Below are 15199 nucleotides of genomic sequence, written 5' to 3' on the forward strand. Positions count from 1 at the left end.
CCTCACTAATCAATGATTAGGATAAATCAACTATGCATGTCTAGGGTTGAACTGGAAGGAGATCCTCCTACTCTTAATGAAACTCTACTAGAGAAAAACTGCTCACTATACAACAAAATTGGTACAGGAGCTCTGTCAATCTTTATGAAAAGCTTTTTGACTGAATTTCAATGTATATGCAATTCCAGTACGATCAACCCATAGTCCTACCACCATGAACACTTAAAATCACTTAAGTGGTCATGGTGGTTGGAGAAACCCTTTAAGCAACCATGATGGAATAGTTTTGCCATGTGGTATTCAGTCTTTTAGCTCTATTATTTGATACCCAGGGCTTCCCTCTGACAACTGGGGTCAGATTTATGGCCCCAGAATAAATTAAGCTTTGTTCGTAGCTCTCAAAGTGAAGATTGCAAATAGGCATTTAAATGGGGTTTTAAATCCCTATTACTACAATGCGGTGTGAGCCGGGTTAATTCCTCAAATCAATAAATGATGCTCTCCTCTCTGTCACCTGAAAATGTTTTAGTTGCCCTAGACTGACGACATTTGAGCAGCATGGACTGCTCATGGACTGCTCAGCGTGCACGCAGCTCCTTAAATACACATTTAAATGCCTATAGCTAGACCTGCCACACTCAGTGCAGGCTTGACAGGTGCAATAAACTGTCACAAACTTTACTGCAATTTGCAAAGCACAAGCAGTGGATCTGAAGGAAACTGGAAATCAAATAATCTCTCACAAGAAATAAAGAAAAAAAAAAAAACACACGCATCAGTAAAATTATTCAAAATCTAAATCAATTAACCAAACTTGGTGTAAGTGTGTCCCTGGCAGAACCTGCATCACTACACTAGGACAAATGACAAGCTATCACACTCTCAAAGTTGGTGTAAGTGTTCAATTGTCAGTACCCTACACCTAACCAGTCTCATACTAGGATCAATGACACAAGCTATCACTCACTCAGACACAGGCACAGCAAAAGTAAAACCATGCTCAATCCCTGTCTGCTGGTCTGTCTCCCTCTACAGCAGATATCAAAGTTTCTATAGTTCATTTGGCACATTGGATTCGGTTGATCAGTCAAAATTCAGACAAATTGCAGCTCTCTTAAAACCAAATTCACAAGTCTAATGCAATCTGCATTATCAGTGCATCAGCAAGAGAGGCAGGCTCGGAGTTCAGAGATGAGTCTATATAACAGGCTTAGAGAAGGGGGCCGACTACAAAATGTATCAGAAATAGTCACTGTCACTTCTAAGGATTTTAATATTATGTTTACTTTAACTTATATGTAATAAATATGTATTTGCCAAATGTAAAAATAGTCGTAATCTACAAAACAGGGCACCTTCTTCTTAGCTCACTATAAATTATTGTGTCAAATGTTTGCAGTATTCATTTAACCCTTGAGATGTCCCCTACCCCCCCCCATCCGGGAGACTGTGAGAGAGTGATAAAAGCCTCCCTATTCAGACAAAACTGGTGCATGCTCGGCAAATACAAAAATCACCCAATAGTATGCTTCTTGTAAGGAAGCATTAGATTAATGCTTCCCAACGTAAGCACTCACTTTCATGTAAATTAAAGTAGAATGAACAAAGAAGCCCTCATGGCTGTCACACGTTAATTCAAAATAGTGCCATTTGTGTGGAAGTTGGCTCTTATTTTTGGGGATAGGGGAGCGGGGCACTCCGTTAATCCCTAAATGCCTTCAGCAAGTGCTTTTTGGGTCTGGAGTGCTTTTTTAATATAAATATAAAAGAAAACAGCATTTCCTGAAAGAAATAAAAGAAAGGTTAGCTACATGTGATTTTCAATGTTTATTCAATAGTGTAAATTCTTCAAAAGTGACTGTTCATTTTTAAAATCAATTTCTAGAGTGTAAAAAAAGAAATTTTTGTTTTAATTATTTTTTTTTGTACTATACATCCAATTCTGATTTAGAGACCCACAAAACTAAAAACAAAAAAAAAGTACATAAAAAAAAATTATTTTGGAACTTACCAGTTTTTAACTTGAGAGGAATAGGTTCAACAATACCGTCACCTAGAGAGAGAGAGAGAGAGAGGAAAAAAAAAAAGAAATGTTACTCAAAACATGACATTTGAGTAGTACATTTTAAGTCGAATCTCACACATGTCAAGCTGATTACAAATTATCAACATGAACAGAAAACATCAATGTACATCAGACCTCGTGACAATGTAAACAAACCTAGAGGAGCACAGCTATATGTCTACTAATGTTATAGCAGGTGAACTAGTTATTGATTTTTTGGTTAGATTTATTCAAACTAGAGTTGAAAATGTCCATCTTTAAACATAGATGCATAAACTCTAACTTGGAGACTCTCAGTACACCAATTTCAGACTTGCACAGTTATAGATTATGGCACATTTTTACAATTTGCACAGACCTGTCATTTCTGAGTTTCGTGGATGGTAAATGTCCTTACTGCATCACCTGAAAAACACTGCAGCTTGCACAGCAACTACAAAGTACTTTCTACATAAGTGATATACTATGCCAGAGACTAAAATTTAATTCATCCAAAAAAATATGTAATACACTAGACTCTAATCAGTCTACACTAATATGTTCTGGGCCTAGAATATTGATTAATAACCTGCTTAAAAGCTCAACATGCTGCTTCCAGCATAAAAGTCACATAGAATTGCTGCAAAAAGTCCCTAGGATGCCATCAGGCACAAGTCTCACATACAGTCAGCCTGCAGCGGACCTGTCCGTGTAGTAAAATTAGGTGCCCAGACACGAATGTCAAGTTATAACTATCTACACCTCTGTTCAAGACTAAGCGCAGAGAGGAAGCTTTACATCATCCACAGACAGATAGGTCATATTGAACGTGTCTATTAATAGCCAATGAAAGATAGTGCCGCTCAAATTTGTATATAGTTGCTGGGCACTTAATATGCCTCGAGACCTGCGTGTCTCGTTACCTACTACTTTTCTGTAGATCTGCGTATCTCGACATGTTGATCGTTATGCTCTATGTCTGAAACCTGCGTGTTTCCTCGCACTACACTTTCTCTGAAACTCTGACATTTTTTTTTTCCAATAAAAAGATATTTACACAAAAAAAAAAAATTGCTGCAGAAAGTGCTTTTCCCACTACAGCAAATACAAATATCTTAAAATAGGTAATATAGTTGCTCTTTTTCTGAAAATATATGTAGGAATCTAATAGTTCATATGTAGTATTATATAAATACATCAACTCTATAGTGCCCCCCTCGCCCGTGTATATAAAATTATACACATGGCATAAAGCATTAGGTGTGCTGTGTTGAATGTAGCATCAAAATAAGAAAACAAATGTTTGACAGTATAAGACAAAAAAACAAAATAAGGTGGAAATTGCATGGAGTCATAAAAGGCTACACAGTAATGAAATCATCATTGTCTGGTGGGATCGAAGTAGCAATGTAATTTTATTACATGACAGGAGGCTTCCTATTTTGCATAAACTTTCTTTACTTTATGCCTCCAGCAGCACAAGTCAATCAATCAAATGAAAAAAAGTTTTAACCAGAGTCCAGCACATATAGCATATAAGTCCCTGACAGACTCTCCATTTCCTCTTTCTTTGCTGCTCCAGCCAAGGCACAGGTCAGAGTATTGATTTTTCTGTTAGTCATAATATTCATTCATATCCTATTATTATTATTCATAATTTTATTTAAGCATAGCTCTTCTTATTTTGTTTTATCTAGTGTCTAAACGTTTTTCAGTTTCTCTGGTTGAGTTTTTTCTGTTAGTCATACTGTTTTATTCTATTCCCTATTGCTATTATTCATAATTTTATTTAAACCATAGCTACTTCTTAATTTGTTTTATCTTAGTGTCTAAACAAAATTTTCGTTCCATAGATTGAGTTCTTTCCCTTTCAGGTTTTTCCCCTGCTTTCCCGCCCTGTCACTCCCCTCCCGGTTTCCTATCATTTTCCCACGGCACGATCGCAGGTAGCTACCGCGATCGCGCTTAACATTAGGTGCGAGGATTACCTCTGGGGGGGGGGATTCGTGGAGAGGTGGGAGCGGGGAGACCCGAAATATTTTCTGTAGTTTTGTAACTGGCGGCCACAATCGCGGCTAACACCGCGACCGCGGACCGCTCAGCATTTTGTCACGAACGGCGGCCATCTTAGATCTCGCGGAAGACCGCGAAATCCAAGTCGGCCATCTTGGATTCTGGCAGACCATCATTCAAACGGTCGGCCACTTACTCCCAATACACCCAGCCAACCAGTTAAGCTCATACTTACCTAAAAGTGTTGGATTTCAACTGTGCAAATAAATCTGTGGAAATAAATTATTAACAACAGATTTGGATTTAAAGGAACAGTCAACTACATATTCAAACAAGTCTGTGGAGATAAAATATTGGAATATAATTATATATACAATTTAAAGAGACACACTGATTTTCTCAGCATAAGTGTACTCTCCAGAGGTGACCCCCCACTAGCACACTGATTATTATTATTATTAAAGGGGTGACCCCCCTGCACTGGGTGACCCCCAGTCGTGTGCTGCCACTGCACCAAGCTATACAATCATTGGGGTGACCCCCCTATACATAAGCTGCAGATATTGACACCGGCACCCTCCACTTTACAATTCGGGTGACCCGTAACAATCCTCCAAACATCGGAGGCAAGATCTATGAGAATATATTTCCATTGGGCTATCATTATTGGAACACGTCCTACAAACTTATTATTGGACAACACAGGCTGAACGAATTTCACCTGTCAATTTATGACCGCTTACCCCGGTCTCACAGAGGGTGACCCCCTCACCAGCCCATAATTGCAGCAACGGTGCAACACTTACAGGACCGGTCTACGAACCGCTTGGGTCCATTCTCATACACTGGGGAACCCCAGTCGTAAGTGGAAGGCCACAATACTCATTACCGTTTATTCAGTATTTCGGTAACTGACCCTGTCCTATCTCCCACAGACAGACCGTGGCATCATGAGCGAATCCTCTCAACCCACACAACCCGACTTTCAGTCAATGATTAACTCCGCAAGTAGCAGCCTCCATGGAAAAGGCTATAGCAAAATTATGGTCCCATAATTCAGGCGAGGATCCTGAGACTAAAGACCTGGAACGGTCTACAGGAGACTTGGTTTCATCCAAGAGACATTGGAAAGGTAATGGACCAGCCCCACGGAAAGGGCAAAGCTCCACTGAAAAGGAGCCGCCAGGCGGAACGCCAAGACCCTTCTACCCTTCCACTATCTTCTTCTGATGAGGAAGAACATAACCCACCTCCGGCACTAGAGGTTATGGACGAATGGAAGGTGGAGGATTCACCGTCCGAGGAGGAAGACTGGCGGGCACGCCAAGATGATTCTGGGTCGGACCCAGATGAAGACAGAGACACCCGTCACGGACAGAGGAAACCCTGCATCCGGACAGACGGATCGGAAGAGGGTGCGTTCCTGGACCCCCAGGGCACACCGATGTTTGACCCACGCACAATACGCCACCCAAGGTCATCAGAGTGGGGCCTCCCGGACCATCTGGCCCAATTCATTCATTTTTGGCAACGGCAGCCAATGGAAAGAGAAGTACGCGCAAGACTAAAGGCCGAGTGTCCGAGACCCATACTTCCGGACAAGATTGCCCATACCCCAGAATTCGACGCTACAGTAGAATTGTTCATGTCACGAGCGGGCCGTGATCCACGCAAAGGCATCGAGAAGGGCCTCAAAGCGTCTCAGGATAAGCTTTTAGACATGCTAGGACCACTAGCAAAGATGTTGTATCTGGCCGATGACGCCCTCACTGGGGGTAGTACTCTAGACGCCCATGCAATTAGGGAATGGGCTCAACGGGCGATCTGAAAGCTGGGCAATACCAACGCAGCCCTATGTACAGAGAGACGCAAGGCCGCCCTGCTCAAAATGGACTCAACTGCTGGAACTGGGGAAAAGGGAGTTGGGCCCGCAAGCCAACGGGCAATTGTTTGGGGAACCTTTCATTGGCGAATTAAAGAAGCACGTGAACCTCTTCACCACTTTAAGCAAAGCTCAAACTTCGATCAAACAAGTTTTCCGTAAACCCTCAATATACAGGGGGGGTTTCGGCAGGGCTGGTCGCCAACGGGGCCGAGCCACCAGCCGCTTCTGGCCGACAGGCCCCAGAACTCAAGCGTCGCAAGCTTTCTTCCCATCAAGACCACCGTTCACCAGAGGCACCTTCCGCCCCAGAGGGGCACGTACCCGTGGCCGCGGACGCATCAATTCAGGTGAGCACTCAAACACCAATTCATTGCCATTCTCACTTAACTGCTGGCATATTGTCTCTTTTTTCACAGAATTGGGAAAAGATTTCTGCAGACGCCTGGATCCTAAGTACGATCAAGGGCTACGAGATAGATTTCACGGACACTCCTTTCCAGACACGCCATCCACAACCAATAAGAACTTCGACGGAACACGCCAAACTCATAGACGAAGAGATTCGAACCTTATTCCTCAAAGGAGCGGTCGAATTCGCTCCGGACGACACGGGATTCATCAGCAACATGTTTGTTGTTCAGAAAAAGACGGGAGACTACCGACCCGTCATCAATCTGCTTGAACTCAATACATTCGTAGCCTACAGACATTTCAAAATGGAAGGCATCCATCTCCTCAGGGATCTACTACTGGATCACGACTGGTTGTCAGTCCCGATGGCCCAATCCAGCCGGCCATTCCTTCGCTTCCACTGGAAAGGTCGAACATGTCAGTTCACATGTCTCCCGTTCGGACTCAGTTCCGCTCCTTGGTGCTTCACAAAACTACTCAAGCCGGCAGTGGCGCATTTAAGGACATTGGGTACTCGGTGCCTAATTTACCTAGACGACATTCTGATATTCTGCGAGAGCGAATCCAGACTCAGGGACCCCCTCCCGCCCGGCTCTGGAAAGGGGAAAAGGGTTAAAACTTACCTTTTTCCAGCGCTGGGCGGGGAGCTCTCCTCCTCCTCTCCGCCTCCGTTCCTCCCCGTCGGCTGAATGCGCACGCGCGGCAAGAGCTGCGCGCGCATTCAGCCGGTCACATAGGAAAGCATTCATAATGCTTTCCTATGGACGCTTGCGTGCTCTCACTATGATTTTCACAGTGAGAATCACGCAAGCGCCTCTAGCGGCTGTCAGTGAGACAGCCAATAGAGGAAATAGGGGAAGGCTTAACTAATTGATAAACATAGCAGTTTCTTTGAAACTGCTATGTTTATAAAAAAATTAGTTAACCCTAGCTGGACCTGGCACCCAGACCACTTCATTAAGCTGAAGTGGTCTGGGTGCCTAGAGTGGTCCTTTAAGGGATTAACAGTGTCCCCTCTTTTTCACTTTACAAAAGTGAAGATTTCCATAGAATTACATGGTTGCACTCCTCAGTTATCAGAATGCTCTTCTTGATTGCTTTGTGCCCCAGTGCTGCACAAGCACTTTGTATCCCAATGTTTCCCTATGAGAAGCATTGGATTGGTCAGGAGACCACCAGTACGAATGCTCTCCTAATGGGCAAAGCGGAGCTGCAACAAGTGACCATCTCGTCGCTGGATTAGAGGTAAGTTATACATGAATTTCTGAATAACACAAGCTTAGCATCAACAACACGTAAGCTTGAAATATCTATGCCACGTTTAATCATCTCGGCAGGCAGAATGAATTCTACATAATGCCCTATACAGTGCGTTCTGAATCACATTAAGATATTTTCTCAAAGAGATTTTGCAGTGGAGACTTAACATGTACAGTTTATGGTACACACATTTTTTTTTTTTTTTTTTTTTAAACAAGATAAAATGTAACCTATACTGTGACTGAAATGCTGTTTAGGATGCTGTCTGCCACATCATAGAGGGGTCAATTTGTATCTCTACAAGCTGATCTCAGTGTGCAGGCCCATCTACCAATGCCGCCTCCTTCCAGGAAGGTAGTGACCCCTGTGCCTGCTGCCATTATCTCAGGCTGATAGCGACACCACTGCCTACACTGCTACGAAATACTGATTTTAAAAAGGCACTTGCAGTGCAGTCAGCAAACGGGTCCAACAACTCTGATACTGGAATACCTGAACAAACCAGGCAGGACACACAGTTCCAAATACTTTATTTACACTCAGGACTAGCCCCTATCCACATTACATTTAGACAAACCCACACAATCCAATAAATAATACATAATTATAAGATGAATCATACAGGCACTAATAACACAATACAATACAATATTGATAAATAGGTGGGGAAAACACAGACGAGAAATAATGTCCCCTACCAGTATAAACCATTATATGCAAATCTACATGAATATACAAATGAATGAGTCTTGCTATTCAGGTGTTGCACATTATTGCTGCAAAAAAAAAAAAAAAAACAAGTGGTGCAAGATCATTCACAACCAACAGCTGACGCTACATAGGCCCCAAAGTCAAAGTGACCTATGTGAAAGGTGAGCACATACGAAATTTAACATGACATAATACAGACCCTGCAACCATAATGGGCAAATGGTGACTTAGACATAAACATATGAAAAACCACAAGAGGTGTTAAACATACAAAAAACCCACAGTTCCATTACTCCTAACAGCAAACCCAGTCCAAGGTGGAGCAACTCTGGGGATAACACTAACTAAAATAGCTTCCAGAAGGAAAGGCAGAGTTCATATGGTCCCAGCGATAGTGACTACTGTGACATATAGGGATTAGAATTCCAGGCAAATGTATAGATTTTTTTTTTTTTTTTATGAAAAGTGAAAAAAAAAATTTTTCATACTTTGTCAGACTTCCAGATGACATTGGTGCAGTAATCATCACCACAGATAAATGATTGTGTTCTACTGCTGGATTGGGGGCCTACATGCCCTCCTGCCAATAGTTATCGGCGTTGGGCTGTACTGCTACTGTGTGATAGGCAGGGACAGCATGCAGGACCTGTGGAGCATAAGAGGGCACTCAAAGGCAGTTCTGAACTATGTAAGCAGGACAAATCTATCTGCTGATGTTAATACTGTCATCAGCAAAGTTAATCCCTCTAAGTTAGGGTTAGCATTGAATATGGATGGTGTTATAGTTAACTTTAGAACCAGTTGGGAGAAACGCTAGCACTATATGACAACACAACACATACAGCCTGCTCAGTAACCCCCCCCCCCCTCCCCCTCCTACCTCACTCCCCTCTCCTCCCCCCCCCCTCTACACCTTCGGACGGATCTGGGAGCCGCCCGGCGTTACTTGAACTCACTTGTGGGAGACCCTACGGGGCAAACGAGACTACATAGAGAAACAGATACCCACACGACGCTGCACTTTGCAGTAGGGACGATCTCTTGTAAAGATTACACCTACACAGAGGAGCAACCTCAAGACGACATATGAGAATAGACACACAGATGGTGTGTCGACACAGCACACTTGACTTACGAGGGGTACACCTGCACGACACAGTACAGATTCCGGTAGTAGCTAAAGACTAAAGGACTACACCAAACGCAACCAGATAGGAAGCAAGACAGTAGCGATGACTTGCCACACCACAAAGCCACACCATGTGGACATCGCCCCACACATGAGACCCAGATAAGGATCCAGCCCTTGACAATAAACACCCTGTACTAGACCTGAGTAAACACTGCAGAACAGGAGACGCTAGTATCAGAACAGACGGTCGGGGGAGACCACGGCCCGGTACTTGACCATAGTACTTTGTAAGACTGATCCGCACTGCACCCCCCACATTAGTGGATATTATCTTGGGACTAACCCCACTACCCGACATCTGGTAGGAACATGCACGCAAGATTTATGTGTTCACCAAGGTTATAGACCACAGGCTTACGAAAATGGCATTGCCGTTTACGTTAATCTTGGACGCATGTTGTGCTCACGCCATTGTAGTTCAGACGCAGACTGAGACATACGAGTCTCACCACAAGTTCGCACATTACTACCCGTTACTGTATGGAATGGATTAGCTATATTATTAGCAAGAGGTTGCATGTTATGTTGTGACCTGCGTGTCACTGATATATTACTGAGTGGACATCACATCCTATTATAATTGTTTAGGTTTCATTTTAACGGGACCTGCGTGTCCTAATTGTCGCAGATACATAGCTATTCGACGATCTGAAAGATTGCACGTTCAATAAAAACGTATTTACAAAAAAAAAAAAAACTTTAGAACTAGTGACACAGAGTGTAACTTCACCAAATAACAAAAATCGGTATTCCAGACACTGTTTTTTGTTTTTTTTCATGCATACTTTAATGAAACATCAGTTGTAGCAATGTTTTGGGCATGCATTGTAGCCTTTATCAAGCCATTTTACAAAATAATTGTCATAACACTTACATAGCCATACAATATGTTGTAACAATATAATTACAAAAAATAAAAAAGGTGAAAATCATTAGTGCAATAATATAAAACTATACATGTAGAGCAGATTTATCTCAGTGTGCAATGGCTGATGCCGCTAACTCTGCCTAGAAGGCCAGCATCTTGTTCTTAAAAAGGTTCACTTTAAATTGATCATCCATACACTAAGCTACATTGGCTGAATTATTAAGAATGCTAGCTAACATCTTGAAATTTAAAGTGGAGTTTCATCAAGTAGGCCTGGTAAACTGGAAATCAGGAACTAGGGTGACATTTGTTTGAATTTTATTTCATAAGTCAAAAAAATTACACATGTACATCCTGTACCTTTTTTGCCTAAGGCTTGTCCTTTTTTGTAGCCCATCTTCTGAAGCAAAGCAAAACCTTTGTTGTCATTGCCCAGAGCCTCGCCGAGAACTGTTTCCCTTCTTTCTTTTTCCACCTCTTTTATACTTTTTTGTCTATTTTTCAGATTAGTCTCCTTTTCTTTTTCTTCCTTCGTATATGATTGCTTTACCCTCCTTAACAGGGGCATTCCTGGTCGAATGTCCTGCCTGTGAGGGAAAAAAAAAAAAAAAAAAGACATGTGAGGGCAACATTAGTATTAAGATTATTTTTTTTTATTATTCATTATGTTTATCTTTAAACAAATAAAGCACATTAACCTTTAGAAGGTTTGTGTGCTGCTATTACAGCAAATACCTTTAGCCTGTTACGGACAAATACTTATGCCTTAGGATGGCTGCGCATTCTAGGAATTCTTCAAAATAAAATTGAACTGTCAACTGCACAAACCTTTGGGATGTACCAATTGATTTTTTTTTTTTTTTTTTTTTTTTTAAATCCTCACTAGTTTTTATATCTCAAATTACGTTGCCTGCTTTGCTATCCAGGCACAAGAAAAAGCTAGCTAATTTAATTACCCCCTGTAGTGCCATATGCTCCTGTACATATGTGCCTGCATATTTCTGTAGATACCCAAACACGCATGAGCAAGAGGCATTATGAAGCAAAGACACACACAGCAGAGGTAGTATTTTTTTTTTTTTAAAGCTTACCTCCCAGGCAGGGGTTTCACAAAAACCAGTCCTCAAGCACCCCTTACCAATCCACGATTTAGGGATTACTCTGTTGTATCAAAAGTGTTTTTTTATTCTCTCCTAAAAAACTACCTTAGACACAACTGGGTAATCCCTAAATCCTGGACTGTTAGGGGGTACTTGAGGACTGGGTTTGGAACCACTGCTCTAGGCATTAGTCTTACTAACATTTTCATTTCATACAAGAGCATATATTAGAGTGATGGAAGAAGGAACTATTACTTCTAGTGAAATATTGCTTTAAAGAGACACTCCAAGCACCTCATCAAACTATGCTCCTTACACACGGTACAGAACAGAGTGTTTCTGGTCACTGCTTCCTTGCCCACAGTTGCTTATAACTGCAGTAATTTGTAGCTCCATTAATAATTTTTGTGAATTAGAAGTCCACTAAAGTCACCTAGACCACTTCATCACAATGAAGTGGTCTTGGTGCAGTGGCCCTGTATGTTTAACACTTCAATGTAAAACATTGCCTTTTGCAGAAAGGGCAATGCTTACCTTGAAGGGTTCACACACCTCTAGTGGCTGACAAACTAACAGCCTGTAGAGCCGATACTGACCAAGCGGCAGCTCATAGGAAATAATTGGATGAGGAGCATTGGATTGGGCCATCGCCGGAGGAAGCTGTGACTCTTCGATGATGTAGCGGAAGACAGAAAAAAAGAACAGCCTCAACACTGGAAAAAGAAGAGTAAAACCTTTATTTTATTTTCTTCTCTATGAAAGACCCAATCAGAGGAGGAAGAGACTAGTATGGAGAGTGCTCGCCCTACTAACATGCACTTTAAAGGAATACTATAGGGTAGGGAACACAAACATGTACTCCAGACCATATAGTGCTAAACTTGTTACTCTAAAATGTGTAATATAGCTCCTGAAATGTCCGTGCAACTTAATATATACAAGACGGACTATTACATGTGTGAATGTAATTTCGGAACATATAAGAAATATAAAAAAAAAAAAAAGGATTGGAGACACACAGTGTCTCCAACCATTTTAAAATCCACCATAACCAACTAATTAATTACGTCACTTTGTGCGACCCGGAAATGGAACGCACGATGTGCAAGTTGAAATGCACTTTGCTTTCCAAGTGCGCACAAGCCGGACCCGGAAGTGGACGCTACGGGTAGTGTAAAAAGCCGGGAACACTCTTCATCACATCAGACCGACTGAGGAAGCCCCCATAGGGGCGAAACGCGTATTGGCACTGGTACAAACATTACCATTACAGGTACCATTTGGACTTTTACATTGGCCTTATTTTATATTTTTTGACTAATTTCGTTGGGATTTGCTTTCCAAGCAATATATATATATATATATATATATATATATATATATATATATATATATTTTCAATGCACATTGCTATATGTGCTCACTCTACTAATAAAGTGAAGTTTTACCCTTAAGGCACTTCTACTTGTTATTACTACTTATACCAGCTGGAAGCAGGATTGGGGACATCCTTTAAGAGTCCCTCAGCGCTACTCATGAGAGCCTTATGATTTTATTTGGCTCCACGCTTGTGAGTATTGGAATTTATCTATATAGATCCATTATACTCTGACGGTATTATCCTATGTGATATTCTTTTCCACAGATTCATCTAAAGTGTTCCACCTATTGTATGTATTTATCTTATGTTATTTGGAGTGGTATAAGGGGTTCCCACTCAGGTGGTCCATAGCACTTGTTGCTGACACTTTTTCCCCACTTATTGTGTATTGTACTTTTTATGAGGAACACAGACATGTACTCCAGACCATATAATGATAAAAACACTATTTAGGGAAAGCATTGGATTGGCTGAGACCATCAACGAGGTGGGATGGGGGCAGGGCCAAACACCAGCCTGGATAATCGGCATCTCCTCATATGCATCTCAATGAGAAAAATTCAAAGTCTCCGGCTGAACGTCCGTGGTGCCACTGGAAGTGTCCCTAGGTTTCATAATAGGCTTTAATGTAGACACTGTTTTTTCTCTGAAAAGGCAATATCAACATTAAAAAGCCTACAGGGACTGACCATACTCACGAGAATAACTACAATAAGATGTAGTTGTTCTGGTCACCATAGTGTCCCTTTAACATGAACATGTCCTGTTAGGCTGAAGATGCAGTAGGGGCACAATGGCAAGGGACTATCATAAATCTATAGAGGAGCATCATTTTTTTTTTTTTTTATTATTATTATTGTTACATTTCTGACAATCTCCAGGCTCCTTTGCATTCCACCTACAAGTTACACCCCAGACCCTCTACCTAATCCGCACTTCATTCTCTTTTCCTATTTCAGTCCCTACTTCACATTCTTTTCTCCAATATCATCATTTCGAATAACCCTCTAAAATGCCTGCCTCAAAAAATTCATCCACTCATGATGATTATGTTGGTGCAGTGACAGGTATGATTCACTACAGCATTGATATATTGCAACCCTATTGTAAGAAGGACCTTTTTATGTATGCGGTAGAGATGCAATTTCAAATCAGAGTGTTATTCACCACTAGTGTAAGCTCATTAAAACACAGCTGTGCAAGGTGCAATGACAGGTTAGCCCCATATGGATTTGGTAAGGTAGATGTAAACCCTTCTGTCTACTAGGCATCATGTACAGTTGCAAAGGATTTTAGCAGCAGCCATTAAAAGATGTCTTTAGTAATATCAAGCACTTTGTACCAGAGAGATCAGGGTACACTCACAAAGTTTATCTGCCCTGTACCATAGGAATATCAAAGCAGAGGGACGCTCTGTTGTGGTTCATGGCTAACTACTTGGATTTCCCAAAATTCTCCCACCAGTATATACAAAGGTCAGGTAGGGAAGGGGCTGATGTTTATTATTTTTGACGAATTGCATTCATATGTGTACCCTAATCAGAAGAAATCCACATACAGGTTATCTGACACATGTATATATTTACACAATGCCTGGAAACGTTTCTGGAGGATAAAATCATTCTGGAATATGGGTTTAATACTAAAACAAGCTCATGCTATCTTTTATGATTACTGTTAGGGTATAGCAGTAATTAGCTGTTTAGAAAGCTTGATCCCTTTTAAATTGGTAAAACATTTATAATATCAGTGTGCTCTCTGCACAGAGTGTGATTTTAAGATGCTCACAGTGAGTTGATGAAGGCATCCGACATGTAATCATCTTCTTCCTCCTCTCCTCCAGCAAAATCCATAATTGCTCGAGTTGCTGGATTTGGGGTTTAATGAAGAAGCAATATGTTTAAAACCAAACGGAAACAGCACGGTCATGAAAGAAGGTTGCACCACTGCAGCCCATAAACACCGGAAAAGCAAACTAGCAACACCAGGGCAGCTGTGAAGCACTTCCGGGGAACCCTAGTACTGGCACAGTGCGGTTTGCAATGAGCACGCGCGGGTCACGTGATGGGCTGACAGGGCGCTAAGCGAGACTATAGTAATGTTAGACCTTGGAACGCGAACATAGTGACCCCAAGCAGAGTCTGGATCCAATCCGGGTAAAGGACACAGGAGCCGTGCGACTACTCCGGGTCACATGGCACAGAGAGAGGGAAACAGCTACTGGGAATCAGTGGGAGCTGCTGTGATACTGCACTCACTGTCTAACTCACACTCTGTCACCGACACTCACCCACTGTCTAACTCACACTCTGTCACCGACACTCACTCACTGTC

The 15199-nt window shown here is 41.8% G+C and overlaps 1 protein-coding gene across 2 annotated transcripts in view; it reads right to left on the minus strand.

The window, feature by feature from the left end:
* Positions 1 to 14814, minus strand: part of GPATCH11 (G-patch domain containing 11) — a 47341-nt gene extending 32527 nt beyond the window's left edge. For both annotated transcript variants that reach the window (XR_010086611.1, XM_063443120.1), the window contains exons 1-3: positions 14654 to 14814; positions 10745 to 10971; positions 2012 to 2053 (exon numbers count right to left, since the gene is read on the minus strand). Coding sequence is in view for 1 of the 2 variants with exons in the window: in XM_063443120.1 (XP_063299190.1) it covers positions 2012 to 2053; positions 10745 to 10971; positions 14654 to 14718 (334 nt within the window). In the remaining variant the exon portion in view is untranslated. The remainder of the gene's footprint in view (positions 1 to 2011; positions 2054 to 10744; positions 10972 to 14653) is intronic.
* Positions 14815 to 15199: the final 385 nt, after the last annotated feature.

This window comes from Pelobates fuscus, chromosome 2 (assembly GCF_036172605.1).
Source record: "Pelobates fuscus isolate aPelFus1 chromosome 2, aPelFus1.pri, whole genome shotgun sequence".
Lineage (NCBI taxonomy): Eukaryota > Metazoa > Chordata > Amphibia > Anura > Pelobatidae > Pelobates > Pelobates fuscus.